General features: G+C 45.6%; 1 protein-coding gene across 1 annotated transcript in view; it reads right to left on the bottom strand.

Moving 5' to 3' along the window:
• Positions 1-19,677, bottom strand: part of GLP2R (glucagon like peptide 2 receptor) — a 132,807-nt gene that overhangs the window by 88,643 nt on the left and 24,487 nt on the right. The window contains exons 3-4 of the mRNA XM_050919177.1: positions 19,067-19,171; positions 12,440-12,561 (exon numbers count right to left, since the gene is read on the bottom strand). Of these exons, the coding sequence (XP_050775134.1) occupies positions 12,440-12,561; positions 19,067-19,171 (227 nt within the window). The remainder of the gene's footprint in view (positions 1-12,439; positions 12,562-19,066; positions 19,172-19,677) is intronic.

Genomic DNA, 19,677 nt, shown 5'->3' with positions numbered 1-19,677 from the left:
AAAGCATAGTCAGTTTTTTGGCAATATCATTGCCAACTATAAGTGCCACAGTATCTTTGCATGCTGGCAGAATAAGTCCCTCACCTACTGTATGTAACGTTTTGGTATGGGCAATTCATAGTGACACAACATAAGAGGCCTCCACAGCTGAGGACATTTGCTGTCGGAAACTTCCATCGGTATCAAGCCTGGCCTTCTTTGCTGCTTCTTCTCTGCGATTGAAAAAATCCATGCTTTGATTTTTATGCTCAGGATGTTTAGTTTCAAGATGTCACTGCAGTTTGCATGGTTTCATTGCTTCAGCACACAAAACTTCACAGCAAATGACACATTGCGGTTTTTCAATACCAGAGGTGATGGTACAGGCAAAACCAAATTTAATGTAAGACTCGAGATATTTTCATTTTTTAGCTGTTTTAGCAGTAAAAATGGCCATTATTTTCAGGAGCAAGTTTGCACTTGTGTGTCTGACTGTTAATTAATAAATTATTTGTTCAGCTGCAAATCAAGCCCTCTAATGTTGTCTCAGTATCAGGGCCAGCCAGAGAAAAAATGGCACCCTGGGCAAACTTCTATTTGGCGCCCTTTCTTTGGAGGTGGTGCAGCGCTGGAGGTAGAGTGGAGTTAGGGGCTCGCAGCCACAGTTCTCTGTCAGGGTCGGGACTCACAGCCACTTGCTGGGGTCGGGGCTCACAGCCCGATGCAGGCATCGGGGTTGGGGCTCATAGCCACGCATCCCTGTCGGGGTTGGGGCTTGCAGCTTAGGGTCGGGGCTCGCAACCATATGCCGGGGTCAGGGCTCACAGCCCAGTGCAGGAGTCAGGGTTGGGGCTTGCAGCCGTGCACCGGTTCAGGGCTCACAGCGCAGTGCAGGAATCAGAGTCGAGGTCGGGGCTCGCAGCCGCACATCGGTTCAGGGCTCACAGCCTGGTGCAGGAGTCAGAGTTGAGGTTGGGGCTCGAAGCCATGCACCAGTTCTGGGCTCACAGCCCAGGATCGGGGCTCGCAACCGCGCACCGGGGTGGGGCTTGTAGCCATGTGCCGGGGCTGAGGCTCACAGCCCAGTGCAGAGGTCGGGGCTTGCAGCCACGTGCTGCGGTTGGGGCTCACAGCCTGGCGCAGGAGTCGTGGCTCGCAGCCGTGAGTCCCTGTCGGGGTCAGGGCTTACAGCCTGGCGCAGAGGTCGGGGTTGCGGCTCGCAACTGCGTATCTTTTTCGGAGTCGGGGCTCGCAACCGCGCACTGGAGTCGTGGCTTGGTGCCATGCATGCTTGTTGGGGCTCACAGCCCAGGGTCAGGGCTCGCAGCCCGGCGCAGGGGTCAGGGTTGGGGCTCACAGCCCAGCACAGAGGTCAGGGCTTGCAGCCACATATCGCTGTTGGTGTCGGGGCTCACAGCTCACAGCTGCGCATCCGGATCAGGGCTCATAGCCCCGCAGCTCCACACAGGGGTCAGGGCTCACAGCCATGCATCTTGGTTGGGGCTCACAGCCCAGCACAGGGGTTGGAGCTCGCAACTTGCAGCCGCACGCTGGGGTCAGGGCTCGCAATGTCCCCCACAACTGGGTTGCAATCCCCAGTTTGAGAACCAATGTGCTTAGTTGACCCATCACAATATATTTACTTTTCTAGCTCAAGTAAAGCTTCTTTTCAGGAAACAAATTGAAAAATTCTACAGACAGAGGACATCTCCACAGTACATACTACTCATCGAACTCCTATCTGGATTGTAATGATTTATTGTCCAGCCTGGTAATCGTATCTTCTTCTGAGCAATTTTACTGTTTCCACTGATGGTTCAAATGCATTGGCTTGGATGTTATCACCTTCATCATTGTCATATAGCTGTTTCTAACTAGCTTAAGCTGGTGACCATACCCTTAAGAGGTCATAGTGGTGGAGCCTGCCATGATATGCTTTCTGGTATTTTTCCATGATGCAGAAGAAAATACCTCTGCCACTTTGTGAGAGGAAAATAGGATAGGGATAATGGAGCCAACAGGAAGCGATGTGGGTCTTTAGAACTCCATGTTGCCACACAGCAGCAGCAGTACAAAATCCAGCACCAAGGAACAGAATGAGCTGACAACATGGGTATGGGAGTTTTTCACCTCTGAATTAGATGGAAAAAAAAATGGTTGATTTCTCCGCTGTTGGTCAATACTGGCCGTGGATCTGATCCAATCAATTGATATTGCACCCAGGTAAAAGCAAGTCCAGCAGAAACAGAAGGAGCAGGTACAGATGAACCAGGATGAACAGGAGCAGAAACAGGGATCAGGGGACAATATATCAGAGCAAATTCATCCTACTGTGATACAGTGAACCAGTGCGAGCAATGCAGACAAGTACCCATGAGAGATCCAGCAAACACTTGCCAAGAGCAGAGCAAGTGTACAGCATAGAATCACAGAAAATTAGGGTTTGAATAGATCTCAGGAGGTCATCTAGTCCAACCTCCTGCTCCAAGCAGGAGCAACCACAATTAAATCATCCCAGCCAGGGCTTTGCAAGCTGGGACTTAATAACCTCTAAGGATGGAGATTCCACCACCTCCCTAGGTAACCCATTCCAGTGCTGCACCTCCCTCCTAGTGAAACAGGTTTTCCTAGTATCCAGCCTAGACCTCCCCCACTGCAACTTGAGACCATTGCTAATTGTTCTGTCACCTGCCACCACTGAGAACAGTCTAGATCCTTTCTCTTTGGAACCCCCCGTCAGGTAGTTGAAGGCTGCTATCTACCCTCATGCCCCCTTCTCTTCTGCAGTCTAAACAATCCCAGTTCCGTCAGCATCTCCTCATAAGTCATGTGCTCCAGCCTCCTAATCATTTCTGTTGCCCTCTACTGGACTCTCACCAATTAGTCCACATCCCTTCTGTAATGGGGGGCCCAAAACTGATGCAATACTCCAGATGTGGCCTCACCAGTGCCAAATAGAGGGGAATAATCACCTTCCTCGATCTACTGACAATGGTCCTACTAATGCAGCCCAATATGCCATTAGCCTTCTTGGAAACAAGGGCACACTGCTGACTCATATCCAGCTTCTTGTCCATTGTAATCCCCAGGTCCTTTTCTGCAGAACTGCAGCTTAGCCAGTCAGTCCCCAGGCTGTACAAGTGCATGGGATTCTTCCGTCCTAAGTGCAGGACTCTGCCCTTGTCCTTGCTGAACCTCATCAGATTTTTTTTTGGCTTAGTCGTCCAATTGTCTAGGTCCCTCTGGACCCTATCCCTACCCTCCAGTGTATCTGCCACTCCTCCCAGTTTAGTATCATCCGCAAACTTGCTGAGAGTGCATTCAATCCCACCCTCCAGCTCATTAATGAAGATGTTGAATGAAACCAGCCTTAGGGCAGACCCGTGGGGCACTCTGTTTGATATCAGCTGCCAACTAGACATCAAGCCATTGATCACTACCCGTTGAGCCCAATGATCTAGCCAGCTTTCTATCGACCTTATAGTCCATTCATCTAATCCATATTTCTTTAACTTGCTGGAAAGAATACTGTGGAAGACCATATCAAAAGCTTTGCTAAAGTCAAGGTACAGTAACTTCTCACTTAACATTGTAGTTATGTTCCTGAAAAAAGCGACTTTAAGTGAGACGATGTTAAGCGAATCCAATTTCCCCATAAGGGTCCAGGGAATTCTTTTTTGCATACTGTACAGTACAGTACTATAGTTCGAGGTGCCCCCACCTTGCCCCACACAGGCACAGCCCACTGGCACTGGAGACAATGAGGCAGGAAAGGAGGCTGAAGGTGCTGTAGGCTAGGAGAAGCATGTTGTGCAGCAGCAGCGACAACTTCTCCTACTTTGCAAGCACCAGAGGTGGGGGGCTCAGCCCTCAGCTTGCCCATGCCACCCCTTCCCCCAAGCTCCCACCCTTAACCAGCCTCTTCTTCCTCCTCGCTTACTCTGCACACCCCGTCCTTGCTCCTCCTCCTCCCTCTCTTGCCTCCTGTCCCCAGCAATCATCTGACTTGCAGCATTCAGGAGGAAAGAGTGAGGACACAGGGCGCAGTCTCCCCCTCTCTCCCCTGCCTCCTGAATGTCACAAACCATCTGATTGCTGTGGGCAGGAGGCAGGAGAGGGAGGGGGGAGGTGCGCCATGTCCCTCGCTCCTCCCCGCTTCCTCAACGTTTGTGGGGCAGGGGAGGGAAGGGGAGCCTGCACGCTGAGTCCTTGCTCCTCCCCCATCCCTCCTGAACACTGAAAGCCAGCTGATTGCCTTGGGCAGGCGGTGGGGTAAGGAGGGGAAAGGTGCTGATCCACATGGTCTGCCAGCGGGTGGGGGGCATAGAGGAGCTGATAGGTGGGCTGCTAGCTGTGGACAAAGCAGGTAGCCAAACAACGTTATAGCGAAGCATTGCACAACTTTAAATGGAGCATATTCTGTAATTGAGCAGGGACGTAAGATCAAAACAACATTAAGGGAGAGGACGTTAAGTGAGGAGTTACTGATTATGAGGACCACTGTTTTCCCCATATCCACAGAGCCAGTTATCTCATCATAGAAGGCAATCCAGTTGGTCAGGCATGACTTGTCTTTGGTGAATCCATGCTGACTTTTCCTGATCATCTTCCTCTCCTCCAAGTGCTTCAAAATGGATTCCTTGAGGACCTGCTCCATGATTTTCACAGGGACTGAGGTGAGGCTAATCAGTCTGTAGTTCCTCAGAATCTCCTTCGTCCCCTTTTTAAAGATGGGCACTATATTTGCCTTTTTCTAATCATCCGGGATCTCCCCCGATCACCATGATTTTTCAAAGCTAATGGCCAATGGCTGCGCAATCACATCAGCCAACAACCTCAGCACCCTTGGATGCTGTTATGTCCCTGGGGGCAGGCGGTTTAGGAAGAAATCACTTGAGGCCAGATAGCAGACAGCTAACAAAGCTACCATTTATTTACAGACATGGAGCTCACGTAACCGGCCGAAGCTGGCTGGGCTATCCCCTAATAATCTAACTCAGTTGCCAGAGGAACAAAAACCATGACAACCAAATACACAACATATTCCTCTCCCCGCAATAAGAACATCCCCTCCATAAAACACACACTAGACTAGAGAAGTAGAGTAGTCTGCCTCCATTCCCGGCTAAACCTTGGGGATTATTTTGCCTCATAACCGTGGGTTCGCCCTAGCTAAAGATCCAGCCGATGAGGAGGCCTTCTGTCTCTAGGTGGATTACGGCGAACTTCTGGTGTTGTTGCACCCGAAAGTACCATGGGCTCAGGGTCCGCAACACGAACGGATGAGGAGATGGTATCAGCTCGCGCTGGGCAAAGGGGTATCTCTGCCGCCAGCAGTAATGGAGGAGAACAGTCAGGAACAGGTTATTCGTGATTCGGTGTCTCACGAGAAGAGGTGAACTCAGACCACTCAACTGCAGATGTGTCCTGAGGACTGGTATGACCTGGCAACAGCTGATCTACCTGTTGCAGCCAGGTAAGATTCTCTGTAGTCCGAACTGTGTAGGAAACAGGTCCTGTTTGAGTGATGATCGTGACAGGGACTCATTTAGCTACAGAAGTATAATTGCGAGCCAAAACTGGCTGTCCCAAGCTAAAGGTTTGGTCTTTTGCTCTGGGGGCCCGTCTGATGACTTGATATTGCTGCTGACATTACACAATTTGTCAGGGTTCTGAAGGTTTCGGCAGATCAAAGCAAGTGCGCAGCTGTCGTCTCATCATTAGAAAGGCCGGGGATGCCTTGGTCATAGCATGAGGTATGTTTCTGTAGGAAAGTAAGAAAGTATCCAGACGCTTTTGAATGGAGTGTTGTCCCCTTGCTGATTTCAAAGTGTGTTTCATTGTCTGCACAAATCTTTCAGCTAATCCATTGGTGGATGGATGATATGATGCTGAAGTGATGTGGTGTATCCCATTTGCCTTCATAAAATTTTGAAACTCCTGAGAGATGAACTGCGGTCCGTTGTAGCTCTCAAGTTGTTCTGGCAGACCGAAATGACTAAAGAGTCCCCGTAGTTTTTGGATAGTACTCTCTGCAGTAGTGGATTGCATTACAGAGACTTCTGGCCATTTAGAATGGACATCTACTGCCACCAAGAACATGCTCCCTTCAAGGGGGCCAGCGAAGTCAATGTGAATACGTTGCCAAGGGTTTTCAGGACAGTCCCATGGGTGTAGGGGTGCCTACTGGGGTGCATTCCTCACACCCTGACATTACATACAAGCTTTTGCCTTGTCTTCAATAGCACTGTCCAATCCAGGCCACCAAAAATTGCTTCATGCAATTTCCTTCATGCACACTATTCCACAGTGACCAGAATGTAGCTGTTCTAACATCTGTGATCTCAGTGCTGGTGGAATAATGATACGTCTCCCCCACAACAAACAACCAGATTGGACCGATAACTCGGTCCTCCTGGACATGTAGGTAACAAGGTCGGGTGAAACCGGAGAGATTTGTCAAGATTTTCCATGCATCACCAGGTCCATAACTTGGGACAATACTGGGTCAACACGAGTTGCCTTCTTTATTTGAGTAGGAGTGATGGGTGTATTCTCTACCTGTTCAAAGTAGATGATTTCCTTTTGGGCACTATCTTGATGTTTGACTGGCAAAGGCAACCTTGAGAGGCCATACTCTTCCAGTCTTTGTAGGGTAGCCTCTAAATTCTTTAAGTGATCCTCTTCATTCCTTCCAGTGACCAGGATATCATCCAGATAGCACTGAACTCCTCACAAGCCACACAAGATCTGGTCCATAGCCCTCTGGAACAGGGCGGGAGCAGACGTTATTCTGAAGGGTAGGCAACTGTATCGATAAAGCCCCTTATAAGTCACAATAGTCAACAGCTTTTGGGACTTTTCATCGACGTGCATCTGTAAATATGCTTGACTCAGATCAATCTTACTGAACCTTTTCCCCCAGCCAGGCTTGCGAAGAGGTCATCGATGCGGGGAAGCGGGTATTGCTCTGCACATAACACTGGTTTGACAGTGACTTTAAAATCACCGCAAATCCAGAGGAAGCCATCTTTCTTCACTGTTGGAACGATAGGAGTGGCCCATGGGCTATGGGTAACTGGTATTAGGACACCATTGGTGACCAGGCGCTCCAGGTCTGCTTCAACTTTTGGCCTGATGGCATATGGCACTGTTTAGGCTTTCAGATATTTTGGTGGACTGTCAGGTTTAATGTTCAATGTCACAGTGATTCCCTTCATACTTCCCAAATCCTCTCCAAAACCAGCAGCATGTTTCCTTAGTATAGGGGTTAGACTGGTTTCTTCTTTAGTCATCCGGTGCACTTCTGCCCAGTTCAGCTGAATCTTCCCAAGCCAAGACCTACCCATTAAGGCTGGGTACTTACCTCTCACCACAAACAGTGGCAATTTAACAGCCTGTCCACTGAGCTCCACCTTAACATCAATAGTGCCCAACATGGGCACAGCTTCTCCCGTATACGTCTTCAGAACAGTTTTTGTTGCCTTAAGCGGAAGATGCTGTAGCTTTTCTTTATACACAGTCTCGGAGACCAGCGAGATGGCTGCACCGGTGTCCAGTTCCATGCATATAGGTTTGCCATCCAACAACAGGTTACCCAGTATTCATGTGAGCCCACTGCCAAAGACAAAACATGCAGTGGCACTTCCTCTTGCGATGAGGTGTCACCTTGATCATCCTGGGTCTGCTCTAGGGTATGCAGGGTTCCTCTTTTTGTCGGCCAGACCACAGGCCTCTTTTTCTTTTGTTTACAGGCACACTCAATGTGTCCCTTTTTGCCACAGTGTCGATACACCAGGTCCTTACACCAACATTCTGATGCCTGGTGACTCGGCTTACCACAGCGGTAACATTCCTGACTGCACAGTTTTGTGGGTAGGTTCTTGAAACACTTTTTGCACCCTAGGGGATGCACGGATGTATTGCGCCTCCCTTGTAGCCAGTTCCATGGAGACAGCAATATCAACAGCCTTCTGTAATGTAAGCTGAGCCTCTGTCAGTAGGCACTTCCGTATAGCTTCACTGTACAGGCCACACACTAACCTGTCACGCAGGGCATCATTTAACATCTCCTTAAATTCACAGTGTTCTGCTAGCTTTTTTAAAATTGCTACAAATTGTACAACTGTTTCATCTTCTTTTTGGTCTCTTTTGTGGAACCTGTATCTTTCAGCAATTACTAGTGGTTTTGGGGAAAATTGGGACCCCAGGATTTCCACAATGTCACTGTAAGATTTAGTCTCAGGCTTAACAGGGAGTAGTAAGCTGTGTAGCAGGGAGTAGGTTTTAGCTCCTACAACACTTAAGAATATTGGCACCTTCTTCTCTTCTGTAATGTCACTTGCAATAACAAAAAGCTCAAAACACTCAGTATACACAGGCCATTGGACTAGATTCTCAACAAAAGGTTCCAGTGGCCTGGTCAGAGCAGCCATGATTTTTAGTTTCACTTTCACAGTCAGTGCAAACAAGCAGTTTTTGTTTGTCTATTTGTTCTTTACCTTGACTTCTACTTCCTTCTGTTGCTGGGGCAGCTCCGGGATCGCATCCTCGTCGCCACTTGTTATATCCTTGGGGTCAGCCGGTTTAGGAAGAAATCACTTGAGGCCAGACAGCAGATAGCTAACAGAGCTACCATTTATTTACAGACACGGAGCTCACCTAACCGGCCGAAGCTGGCTGGGCTATCCCCTAATAATCTAATTTAGTTGCCATAGGAACAAAAACCATGACAACCAAATACACAACAGATGCACCTTCCCTGCCTCTGGTTACTCAATGCTGACCATGCAAAGATGCTGAAATTTGACTTGCTCTTTGACTCAAAAGTGGAGGGTTAAGGCTTCTGGGAATTGATGGCTGAAGAAGATCAACAGTGGGAATTGCCAAGCAGCTTGTTTTCCAAAAAGCTGTGACAGAGCTGCTTGGATCAGTGAAAACTGCAGTGCAGCAGTATTTGAGAACTGCATGGGTGACTGCAGACATGTAGACCAATGGTCAAACCACTGATTAATACACACTGTGGCAGACTTAGCAGGTTCAGAAATAGCAGGATGATCCGCTGATGCCTCACACAGCCTTTGGGAAGCAAAAATCCAACAAGGCCACACTGGAAAATCTGTTGTGTAGTACTAGTAGGTTTGACACCCTCCTCTCTGACCCAAATTTGAGACCTTGGAAAATCAGTATAATGTGAGGAAAGTAGTGCACAACAGATCTCTCAGACACAGTCTAGCTTCAGATATATCTACAAATAGATCTGGTTCTGTCAGATTAGAGTGCCTTCTACTATTGGAAAACATGAACCAAGCTTGGAAGGGGAAACGGAGGCACAGAAAAATGACATGACTTCTCCACCATCACACAGCAGGGCAGAAATTGTGCTGGAAGTAGATCCTTGGTTTCTTTACACTTAGCCCTATCACCTGTTCTCTGAATCACACTGTGCTTAGTATGGTGAGAAAATTCCTCAGTGGAGACTATCACGTTATCTGATTAAAATATGAGCATATAGATCATTGTTGCAGCCACTGTTATATATTTGCAACAAATCCTTGGACAAAATGTGGCATGTAAGATGTCTATGAAAAGGTTGTTATTTGCTGGTTATGATTATGCTATCAGTATGTCTTTATCATTTTTGTATTTAAAGTTATGAATATTGGCTTTATACCTGGATTTCAAATGTTTGCTCCTGGGGTAATGCCCACAAGACATCTTGGAGGAACTATTCAAATTAAGCGGCTCACCAAGAAACACCTAGCTGACAATGGACTATGGGAGACGCCCATCTACACTGAATGGACTGTCCTGCAAACATGCTGTTTGAGGTACAGGTAATGGTTTCTACTGTGTCCAAACCTTCATGCATGGACATGTGACTTTCCCACATGACTCCAAATGCCATCTTGTTACCTGAAATTTTCCACTAGCTGTGCTGAGGCCTTTGTTTCAAACAATGGATTTCCCTCCACATGGCAGAAGATATAAGGCCCCAGAAACATCTCCATTTTGCCTCTTTCCTGCTCAGAACTCTGGAATATGTACTATAGTAATGGGAACATTCTTACCAATGGACTGAGGACCTTCCAATGATCATTTGGAAGCAGCCAGAGATTTGACTTAAACCAGGAGTTTATGCCACCACTGCTACAAGCCTGAACCAAGAACCTTGCATTTATTGTATGTATTTGATTCTTTCAACCAATTTTAACTCTCACCTTCCTTCCTTTATTCCTTCCTATAAATCTTTAGATTTTAGATACTAAAGGGTTGGCATCAGCATGATTTTTGGGTAAGTCCTAAATTATGTATTGACTTGGGAGTGTGGCTGGTCCTTTGGGGTCAGAAGAACCTTTTATGTGAAGAGACTGGTTGTAAAGAACCACCCACCTCTAAGTCTAGTGTTTTTGGTGGTAACACAAGGACTGGAGTGCCTGAGGAAATGGCCTTTATGACTTCTTGTTGGCCAGTGTGGTGAAACAGAAGTTTACTTTTGTTGCTGGTTTGGTATATCCTATGCGGGATTAGCCACCAATCTTCAGGGGATTCTGCCCTATTTCTCAGCAGTTAGTCCTGAATTTGGCACTCTCAGTTGTGGCTCAAGAAGGCACAGTTACAGAGGTGTGCAAATGTACACTGTCCTCAGCATGGGCCACAAGATCTGCACTCAGGTGTATATTAAATGGGTACAAAGGGCACAAACTATGTGTGGTTGATAAAAATGTTTTCAGGACATCTTGTGAACAAGAGGTTGGGTGCTACAACGATGAGTGTTACTGGCCTGCACAATAAAATATCACTGTACAGGCAGCTTTCTGTGCAGTCACGAGTAAAGCTGAATGTTGTTAGCCTGGGGATCATACTGCACAAGCCACGATGCTCACCGTACAGAAGCACTCTGCACTGTGATAATACTGCTCTCTGCTATTAACAGGATTTGTAGTGACCCTGACCCAGGCTAGTACTAGCACGTGCAGCTGTGATGCAGCAGCATATAATGCTGTTCCAGAGAGAGAAACAGCCAGTGAGAAGGCAGCTCAAGCTGGGGAGGAGGCTCAGAATCCACCCAAAGGGGGCGGCTGGAAAAAGCTGTTAGAGAAAGAGAAGAATCAAGATGCTGAGCTGGGGATGAACTGGTGCTGAGGGCAGAGGTGAGGTGATAAAACACCAGAATAGAAGACTAAAAGCCGGGGCCTGGGAAGTGAGAAGAGTGGAAGAAGGAAACCAGGAAAGGTTTCAGGTCAGGAGAAGCAGAAAAAAACAGACCTGGGTATGTGAGCAGACACTATTAGAGAAAGGAAGTAGAGGGAAATAAAATCTACAGACATACTGGACAGAGAGTACCAAGGAGATAATTGGTCAAAAAGGGAAGTGATCAAAAGCTGTGTCAGATGAAAACAGACCATGAAACCAGTAAATGAGAAGCCCACCTGCAAAGGACCTAAAGTACGTGAGCAGAGAGAATGACTTTGAACGTCATTGAAGGAATAAAGGTGCAAAATGCACAAATGAAGGTCCACTAGGTGAAGAAACCTGCTTATGGATAAATCCAGTGAAAAGAGGTACAACCACAGGAACATCGAATCTAAGGGGCACTTCAAGCCAAAGAGAACCAAAGAACAGGACAGCAAGAGTGGAGCTGAAAAGTGTGTCACTTCGGAGAAGAATCAAGTCTATTGTTCAATAATCTTTTTGTTCTTAATAATAACAATGCATTTGGTATTAACTGCACAGAGTAAAGAAGAGTACCATGTCCAAGCGCACAAAGGTTAATGTGTTGGTTACATAGTTTATTATTATTATGAGGAGTAAGTACTTTGCAATGTTCTATATTATTTATGCTCCTGAAACTTTTGGGGGTTTCCCTTATAAAGTTCTAAAAATTTTAAATGATCTCTTTTGTCTTGGTTTTCCTCTGCCTCTCCTCATAGTTAGCATAGCCTAACCTAGCTGGGTGACTGCAGAGTCTCATCAAAAGTCCAGTGCCAACAAGGGTTGGGTTAGTTTGTGATTTTGCCTCCATTTTTTCTTTTTATGCAGCTGCCCACTAATGACTGTGAGGCTCAGGAAGGAAGAGAATGAAATGAAGTGGGAAATTTGTTCCATGTTCACTCCAATTAGTTCCACAGCAATTTTGCCCAGTATGTTTCCTTTTAGCATGTGGATTTCTCTGAGTCTGAGTAATTTACTCTATAAGTTTCACTTTGTACTCATTATATTAGAGTTCAGTAAATGTGGTGATCCCAAAACTGACCTAGAGATAATTTGTTGAACCCAAAGCACTCAGGATTTTTCCAGTCCTAATCCATGTTCAAAATACAAGCAAAGGTTTCCATATAATAACCTAAATAAGTCTGGCTCTCTTTTGCAGATATTCAATGGAAACATCTGATCAATTATTCAAGAAGGGATTAAGAAGATTAAAGTATTAAAGCATAAAAGAAAACATCATACTTACTTGTGGGGTGAAGTGATTCTTCTCAGAGCACTCTGAATTATCTCGCCAAATATCTGTTGAATTCTCTTCTGTTTGCCAGATTCCCTGGTCCAAGCAGACTCTGTATACATTTCCTGCACTTCCTGAAAGTAAACAGAGCTTCAGTCTGAAAGATCAAGACATATCTTTCATTTTTCATATGCTTTACAAATTTCACCCTTTCAGCAAAGCTAGGGAAACCGCATTAGAGAAATCTTTGCTTTGGCCTTTGATTTTTCTTTGTAATGTCTATTTAGGAGAAAATCATACAAACTTAGTTTATGAATATATTATCAAAAGAAATTCCCATAATTTACCCAGTATTTTCAAAAAGCAAATATAGTGAGTACATCAAAAAGATAAAATTACATTTCAGATCATTCTTTCTTCATCCTTTAGATTCTTAATCTGAACCCTTCCTATTACATACAGGCAATACATTTCATACCACCACTAGAACTCTGGGCAAAGAGGATGATTTAGTAATTAAATAAAGATCCTCTCATGCTCTGGCACATCAGCTTGTGGTGCCTCATCACAGAATGTAGGGGCCAGATCTTCGACTGGTGTGAAATGGTGTAGCTCCATTGGCACATGGGAGTGTGGGGAGCAGGAGGCCCAGCTGAAGGAGGTGCAGGGCAGTGTGGAGAACAGGTCTGGCTGAGAAAGGTGCAGGGGAGTGTGGAGAGCAGGAGGCCTAGCTGAGGGAGCTGCAAGAGAGTGTGGGGAGCAGGAGGCCTGGCTGAGGGAGGTGCAGGGCAGTGTGGAGAGCAGGTGGCCTGGCTGAGGGAGGTGCAGGAGGCCTGGCTGAGGAGAGTGCAGAGGAGTGTGGGGAACAGGAGGCCTGGCTGAGGAAGGCTGTGACGTTGTTTAATTAGAATATAACCATGCAAATCATTAATGCTATCCCTGTTATATAATTGCAATGAATCTTACACAAAGTGTAACACATGGCCAGAAGGGGTTAAACAACTTGCAGGCTAACCAACCCAAAGCCGACATTAAAACACACATTAGAAAGGGTAATTAGGGCCATTCTATTGCTAGGTAGGCTAGAACTTTGAAATGTAGACCTATATTGTTAGAAGTTAGAAGTAATACTAATTGTGTGTATTAGGGCTGTCAATCGCAGTTAACTCATGCAATTAACAAAAAAATTAATCATGATTAATTCCAGTTTTAATCGCACTGTTAAACAATAGAATACCAATTGAAATTTATTAAATATTTTGGATGTTTTTCTACATTTTATATATATTGTATTCTGTGTTGTAATTGAAATCAAAGTGTATATTATTTTTATTACAAATATTAGTACTGAAAAAATGATAACCAAAAGAAAGAATATTTTTCAATTCACCTCATACAAGTACTGTAGTGCAATCTCTTTGTCGTGAAAATGCAATTTACAAATGTAGATTTTTTTTGTTACATATGTGCACTCAAAAACAAAACAATGTTAAAACTTCAGAGCCTACAAGTCCACTCAATCCTACTTCTTGTTCAAGTTTATTTACATTTATGGGAGATAATGCTGCCAGCTTCTTATTTACAATATCATCTAAAAGTGAGAACAGATGTTTGCATGGCACTTTTCTGGCCAGCACTGCAATGTATTTACCTGCCTTGATATGGTAAACATTCATATGCCCCTTCATGCTTCGGCCACCATTCCAGAGGACATGCTTCCATACTGATGATGCTTGTTTAAAAATAATGTGTTAATTAAATTTATGACTGAACTCCTTGGGGGAGAATTGTATGTCCTCTGCTTTTTTACCTGAATTCTGCCATATATTTCACGTTATATCAGTCTCAGATGATAACCCAGCACGTACATTTTAAAAACGCTTTCACCTCAGATTTGACAAAACGCAAAGAAGGTACCAATGTGAGATTTCTAAAGATAGCTACAGCACTCGGACCAAGGTTTAAGAATCTGAAGTGGCTTCCAAAATCTGAGAGGGATGAGGTGTGGAGCATGCTTTCAGAAGTCCTAAAAGAGCAACACTCCGATGCGGAAATTACAGAACTGAAACCACCAAAAAAGAAAATCAACCTTCTACTGGTGTCATCTGACTCAGATAATGAAAGTGAACGTGCATCGGTCCGCACTGCTTTGGATCATTATCAAGCAGAACCCATCATCAGCATGGACACATGTCCCCTGGAATGGTGGTTGAAGCATGAAGGGACATATGACTCATTAGTACATCTGGCACATAAATATCTCACAATGCCAGCTACAATAGTGCCATTAAAATGTCTGTTCTCTCTTTCAGGTGACATTGTAAACAAGAAGCAGGCAGTATTATCTCCTGCAGATACAAACAAATTTGTTTGTCTGAGAGATTGGCTGAACAAGAAGTAGGACTGAGTGGACTTGCAGGCTCTAAAATTTTACATTGTTTTATTTTCGAATGCAGGTTTTTTTGTACATAATTCTATATTTGTAAATTCAAATTTCCTGATAAAGAGATTGAACTACAATACTTGTATTAGATGAATTGAAAAATAGTATCTTTTTTTTTACAGTGCAAATACTTGTAATCAAAAATAAATATAAAGTGAGCACTATACACTTTGTATTCTGTGTTGTAATTGACATCAATATATTTGAAAATATAGAAAAAAATCAAAAATATTTAAATAAATGGTATTCTATTATTGTTTAACAGTGCATTTAACAGAATTAATCACAGTTAATTTTTTAATTGTGCAATTAATTGTGATTAATTTTTTTAATTGCTTGACAGCCCTAGTGTATATTTTAAATGGTACCCATGTAAAAAAGGAATATTAACATTTAGATGAATCTTGGGTGAAATAATGTCATTGTCTATATGTGTCTGTGAAGTTTGTGATGGACAGCCTAATGCACAAATTTCTCTGTTAATTTGTGTAACTAATTACTGATGGTATTTAGGAAGCAGAAGATTACATCAAAAGCCTATTGTTTACCCAGCACTGTGTGGTCAAGTGGATGCGAGAACACTATATTAAAAGACCCTTGGGTCCTGATCCTGTTTATCTCAGATCTGCTTGAGCTTCATCAGTGGAAGTTTAAGTCGCAAGAAGAGATCCCAGTTTAGCTGGTACACCCTGGATATGATATTGGACATTGTACTATAACTTATTAACTAAATTCTAAAAGAACTCTTTGCAACTACAAAGCTTTCTGCTATGAATCTGAACCTCAAGAATTGAATTAATGTGTGTATGTATATTAATCTTTTAACCATACTCTGTTTTTTTTTTTAATAAATTTTAGTTTAGTTAATAAGCATTGGCTGTATGCAAGTATTTGGGTAAGATCTGGGATATGCAATCACCTGGGAGGTATTGTGTCTGATCCTTTGGGATTGGTAGAATTATTTATTTTATATGACGAAATAAGATTTTCAGAAAACTTCATCATATTTGACTTGGGTGCCTCGATGGAGGCCTGAGGCTGGCACTTTAAGGGAACTGTGTTATTGACTTCTGAATAACCAGTGAGGTAATCAAGAAGCTGTTTTATGCTGGCTTGGTAAATCTAAGTAACCTCAGCTGGGACTGTCACAGAGGTGCAGGAGGCCCAGCTGAAGGATGATCAGGAGAGTGTGGAGAGCAGGAGACCTGGCTGAAGGAGGCACAGGGGAATGTGGGAAGCAGGAGGTCCAGCTGAAGGAAGCACAGGGGAATGTGGGGAGCAGGAGGCCTGCCTGAGAGAAGCACAGGGGAGTGTGGGGAGCAGGATGCTCAGCTGAGGGAGGCACAGGCAAATGTGGGGAGCAAGAGGCCCAGCTGAGGGAGATGCAGGGGAGTGTAGGGAGCAGGATACCTGGCCGAGGGAGGTGCAAGGGGATGTGATGTAGCGGAGAAGAATCTTTTACGAGAGGTAGGGAAAAATATGGGGAACTTAACTTATGGGACAGGTGGGGGCAGAAAACTGTTTGGGAGCATGGCTAGGGAATGGGAGTGGGACATCTGCCTAGCCTGTGTAGCAAGTAGGAGTGACAAGGGGTGATGGAATGGCTGCTGTACACACCACAGGAATAAGGAAAGGTTTGTGGAGTCCCTTCGAGCTGTGAATAGAAGTTGCAGCTTTGTGTGTGTGCTGAAGGTTGAATTTTGATTGTGAGCTGATCCCATACAAACCAGGGGCGGGCAGCTTCCCTCAATGAGGAAAGAAATCAGAAGGCAGTCAAAAATGTCATTCTTTTAAATCTCATGATTTTAGGCATCCGATGTGATCTTTGAACACTTGGGGTTCGCAGTAGTGGGGAGCCATGCAAGATCTAGATACAGCTGCAGAGGAGCCTGTGCCATTTGAAAATATACCCATGCTAGGAGGCCCCTCCATCCCCAGGGGAAAGACTGAGCCTGGGCCATATTGGAAAATAGTTGTTCCCTGAACACGATGGCCAGTGCAGCAATGAAAGAAGCAGGGTGAGAATGGAGCAGCCCTCTAGGCATCCTCTGAAAAGGTCAAGAACACCTTAAAGCAGAGGTGTCAAACTTCGTCAGCTTGGGGGCCAAGTGTTATTAATCATACAGTTATTGGCCCACAGTCACTGTCGTGAAGTGGATCTCTGCCTAGTTCTGTTTCCTTACAGATGGCTATGAAGTGCAGAAGAACCAGAAACTCCCACAAATCTGTTTCTGGGTATCCCCTGGCCTAACTGAGTCTACAGTGGACATAGAGTTGGCAAAGTTGACTCTTGTACCTCATTCCCTTCAGCTCCTGGAGCAGGGGCAGGGGCAGGGACAAGGACAGGTGAGGGAGTGGGGAGGGGTATGTTGGATGCTGGAAGAATGAGTAGTTGCATCGTGCTGTGCCCCAGCTATTCCAAGGCACAATGGGTACATCTACACGGACGTTAAAAACCCACAGCTGGCCCATGACACTCCTGAGGCTCCTGGGGCTCATACTAAGGGGCTGTTTAATTGTAGTGTAGACATTTAGGCTCAGGATGAAGCCCAGTCTCTAGGACCCTGTGAGGTGGAAGAGTCCCAGAACTCAGGGTACAGCCCAAGCCAGAACATCTACACTACAGTTAAACAGTCCCTTAGCCCAAGCCCTGTGATCCTGAGTCAGCTAGCAAGGACCAACTGTGGGTGTCTAATTGCAGTGTAAACCTACCCTATATGATCCTTTGGGAACTGTAGCCAATGGATGCAAATTAGAACCAGCCGCAGGCTGCTCTTGCTGGGGCAGGCGGGCAGGGAACCATAACTGTCTGTTATGTCCCAGCTTCTCCTCCTTTCCCACCTTTTGAGCTTCCCAGGGGTGTGTGGGGAAGGGGAGTAGTCTTTGCTAGAGGCCCCTAGGCTCATGTCCTGCTCCTCCTTGAAAGGCCTTTGCTAGAGGCCCCTAGGTTCATGTCCTGCTCCTCCTTGGAAGGCCCCCTAGGCTCATATCCTGCTCCTCCTTGGAAGCCAGTAGTAAAGATACTCTCCTCTCACCCCTGCAATGCAGCAAATGGTCAGTGGAGGCACTGCTGAGCAGCTGCAGTAGGGAGGCCCAGCTGTGGCACAGAATGCTCCTGGTGCTGCAGGGGAGATGGTGGGAGGCAGCTGGGGAGGTGGTGCTCAATATGACCGCCTTGTATTGACGGGGCTGGTTCAAACAGGTGAGTTTAAAAGGTGCAAGGCACATTTTCAGTTCATAATCAAATAAAATGTTCTTGTCATAAGGCATTGGTGCCCCATGGTGGCTGAGCATGGCACTGCAGGTGCTCCCTGCCTCAGTTTCTCTCACTATGGTTTTCTGACACTTCTTCATTTCACCCTCTGGTGCCAGTTCCCACACCCTTTGTGGTTATCTTTAAGTTACTCTGGCTCTGGGATAGAGCTCTGACTTGCAGGCTCTTTCCCTGGAGTCCTTCTCATAGTCTCAACCCCCATCTGGGCTACAGCACTGACGCCTAGGCTGGTTCCCTGCAGTCCCTCCAGACTCTACTCCAGGACCTTCCATGGGAGCCCTACTTACTCCTGGTCCTCACTGACACTGAGTTCCCTCAGTGAGACACTGGTGTTTCAGGCAGTCACCTGACCACAGCTAGTCCTGCCCATTAAGCAGGGAGGCAGGTAATTATGGCACAGGCAAGGCTGATTGAACAAGGCTGACTAGCCCTCAGCCTCCAGGCCCTTATGGGGCTGGCCATCCTGGAACACTTCTTCTCACCACAGCCACCCTTGAGGGCCACAATTTAGAGCCATAGTTTGAACAACCTGGTCTCCAGTTACCACCACAGGATTCCCTGAGGGTCAAGGAAACTGCTGGGGGAAGGGCCAGCATCATGACAGCATTAGGAGGAAAGGAGTTAGGAGGGTTCTTAAAGTCATTCTTAAAAGTCAATACCCCAAAGTGACTTTTTGACCTTAAAGTGACTGAAACATAACAAAGGGGTGGGGAAGGGCACAGGCAAGGTCACTTCTCATCCCTACAGGGCTTGAAGCATGTTGCAGTGGGATGACTTTGTTACTAGCCAGGAAGGAGGTGATGCAGAATAGCCCCAAGCAGTCCTCCAGGCAATTCCAGGACAGTACAGCCTGAGCTGACAACTCCCTCCTGCAATGAAGATTTCTGATATGAATCTTTTAAAAAAAGAGAAATCACATTACCGTTTTCCAGCCAGGGTAAATACGAAGGACAAGGAACAGACACATTTCCTGGAAGTGAATAAGGCCAGCAAACAAACTGATCAAATGTCCCATTGCAATATATTCCTGTAGAGAGAGAGAGAGAACTAATGTTTAGTTTTTTATAAAGATTATTCAGGCAGCCGGTAACCATGGAGACTGTCATGCCTGATTCCAGGCAGCCTGTAAGCACAGGAATCCGTTATTTATAGAATGGAGGCCATGGTTATAGCATGGGGGTTGTATCCTGGAAAGCAGTGACTCTGAAAAGGACTTATGGGTCATAGAATCATAGAATATCAGGGTTGGAAGGGACCTCAAGAAGTTATCTAGTCCAACCCCCTGCTCAAAGCAGGACCAATCCCCAACTAAATCATCCCAGCCAGGGCTTTGTCAAGCCTGACCTTAAAAACCTCTAAGGAAGGAGATTCCACCACCTCCCTAGGTAACCCATTCCAGTGCTTCACCACCTTCCTACTGAAAAAGTTTTTCCTAATATCCAACCTGACCCTCCACCACTACAACTTGAGACCATTATTCCTTGTTCTGTCATCTGGTACCTCTGAGAATAGCCTAGATCCATCCTCTTTGAA

Source organism: Gopherus flavomarginatus, chromosome 12 (genome assembly GCF_025201925.1).
Source record: "Gopherus flavomarginatus isolate rGopFla2 chromosome 12, rGopFla2.mat.asm, whole genome shotgun sequence".
NCBI classification, from domain to species: domain Eukaryota; kingdom Metazoa; phylum Chordata; order Testudines; family Testudinidae; genus Gopherus; species Gopherus flavomarginatus.
This window is presented reverse-complemented; position numbering and strand designations above follow the sequence as displayed.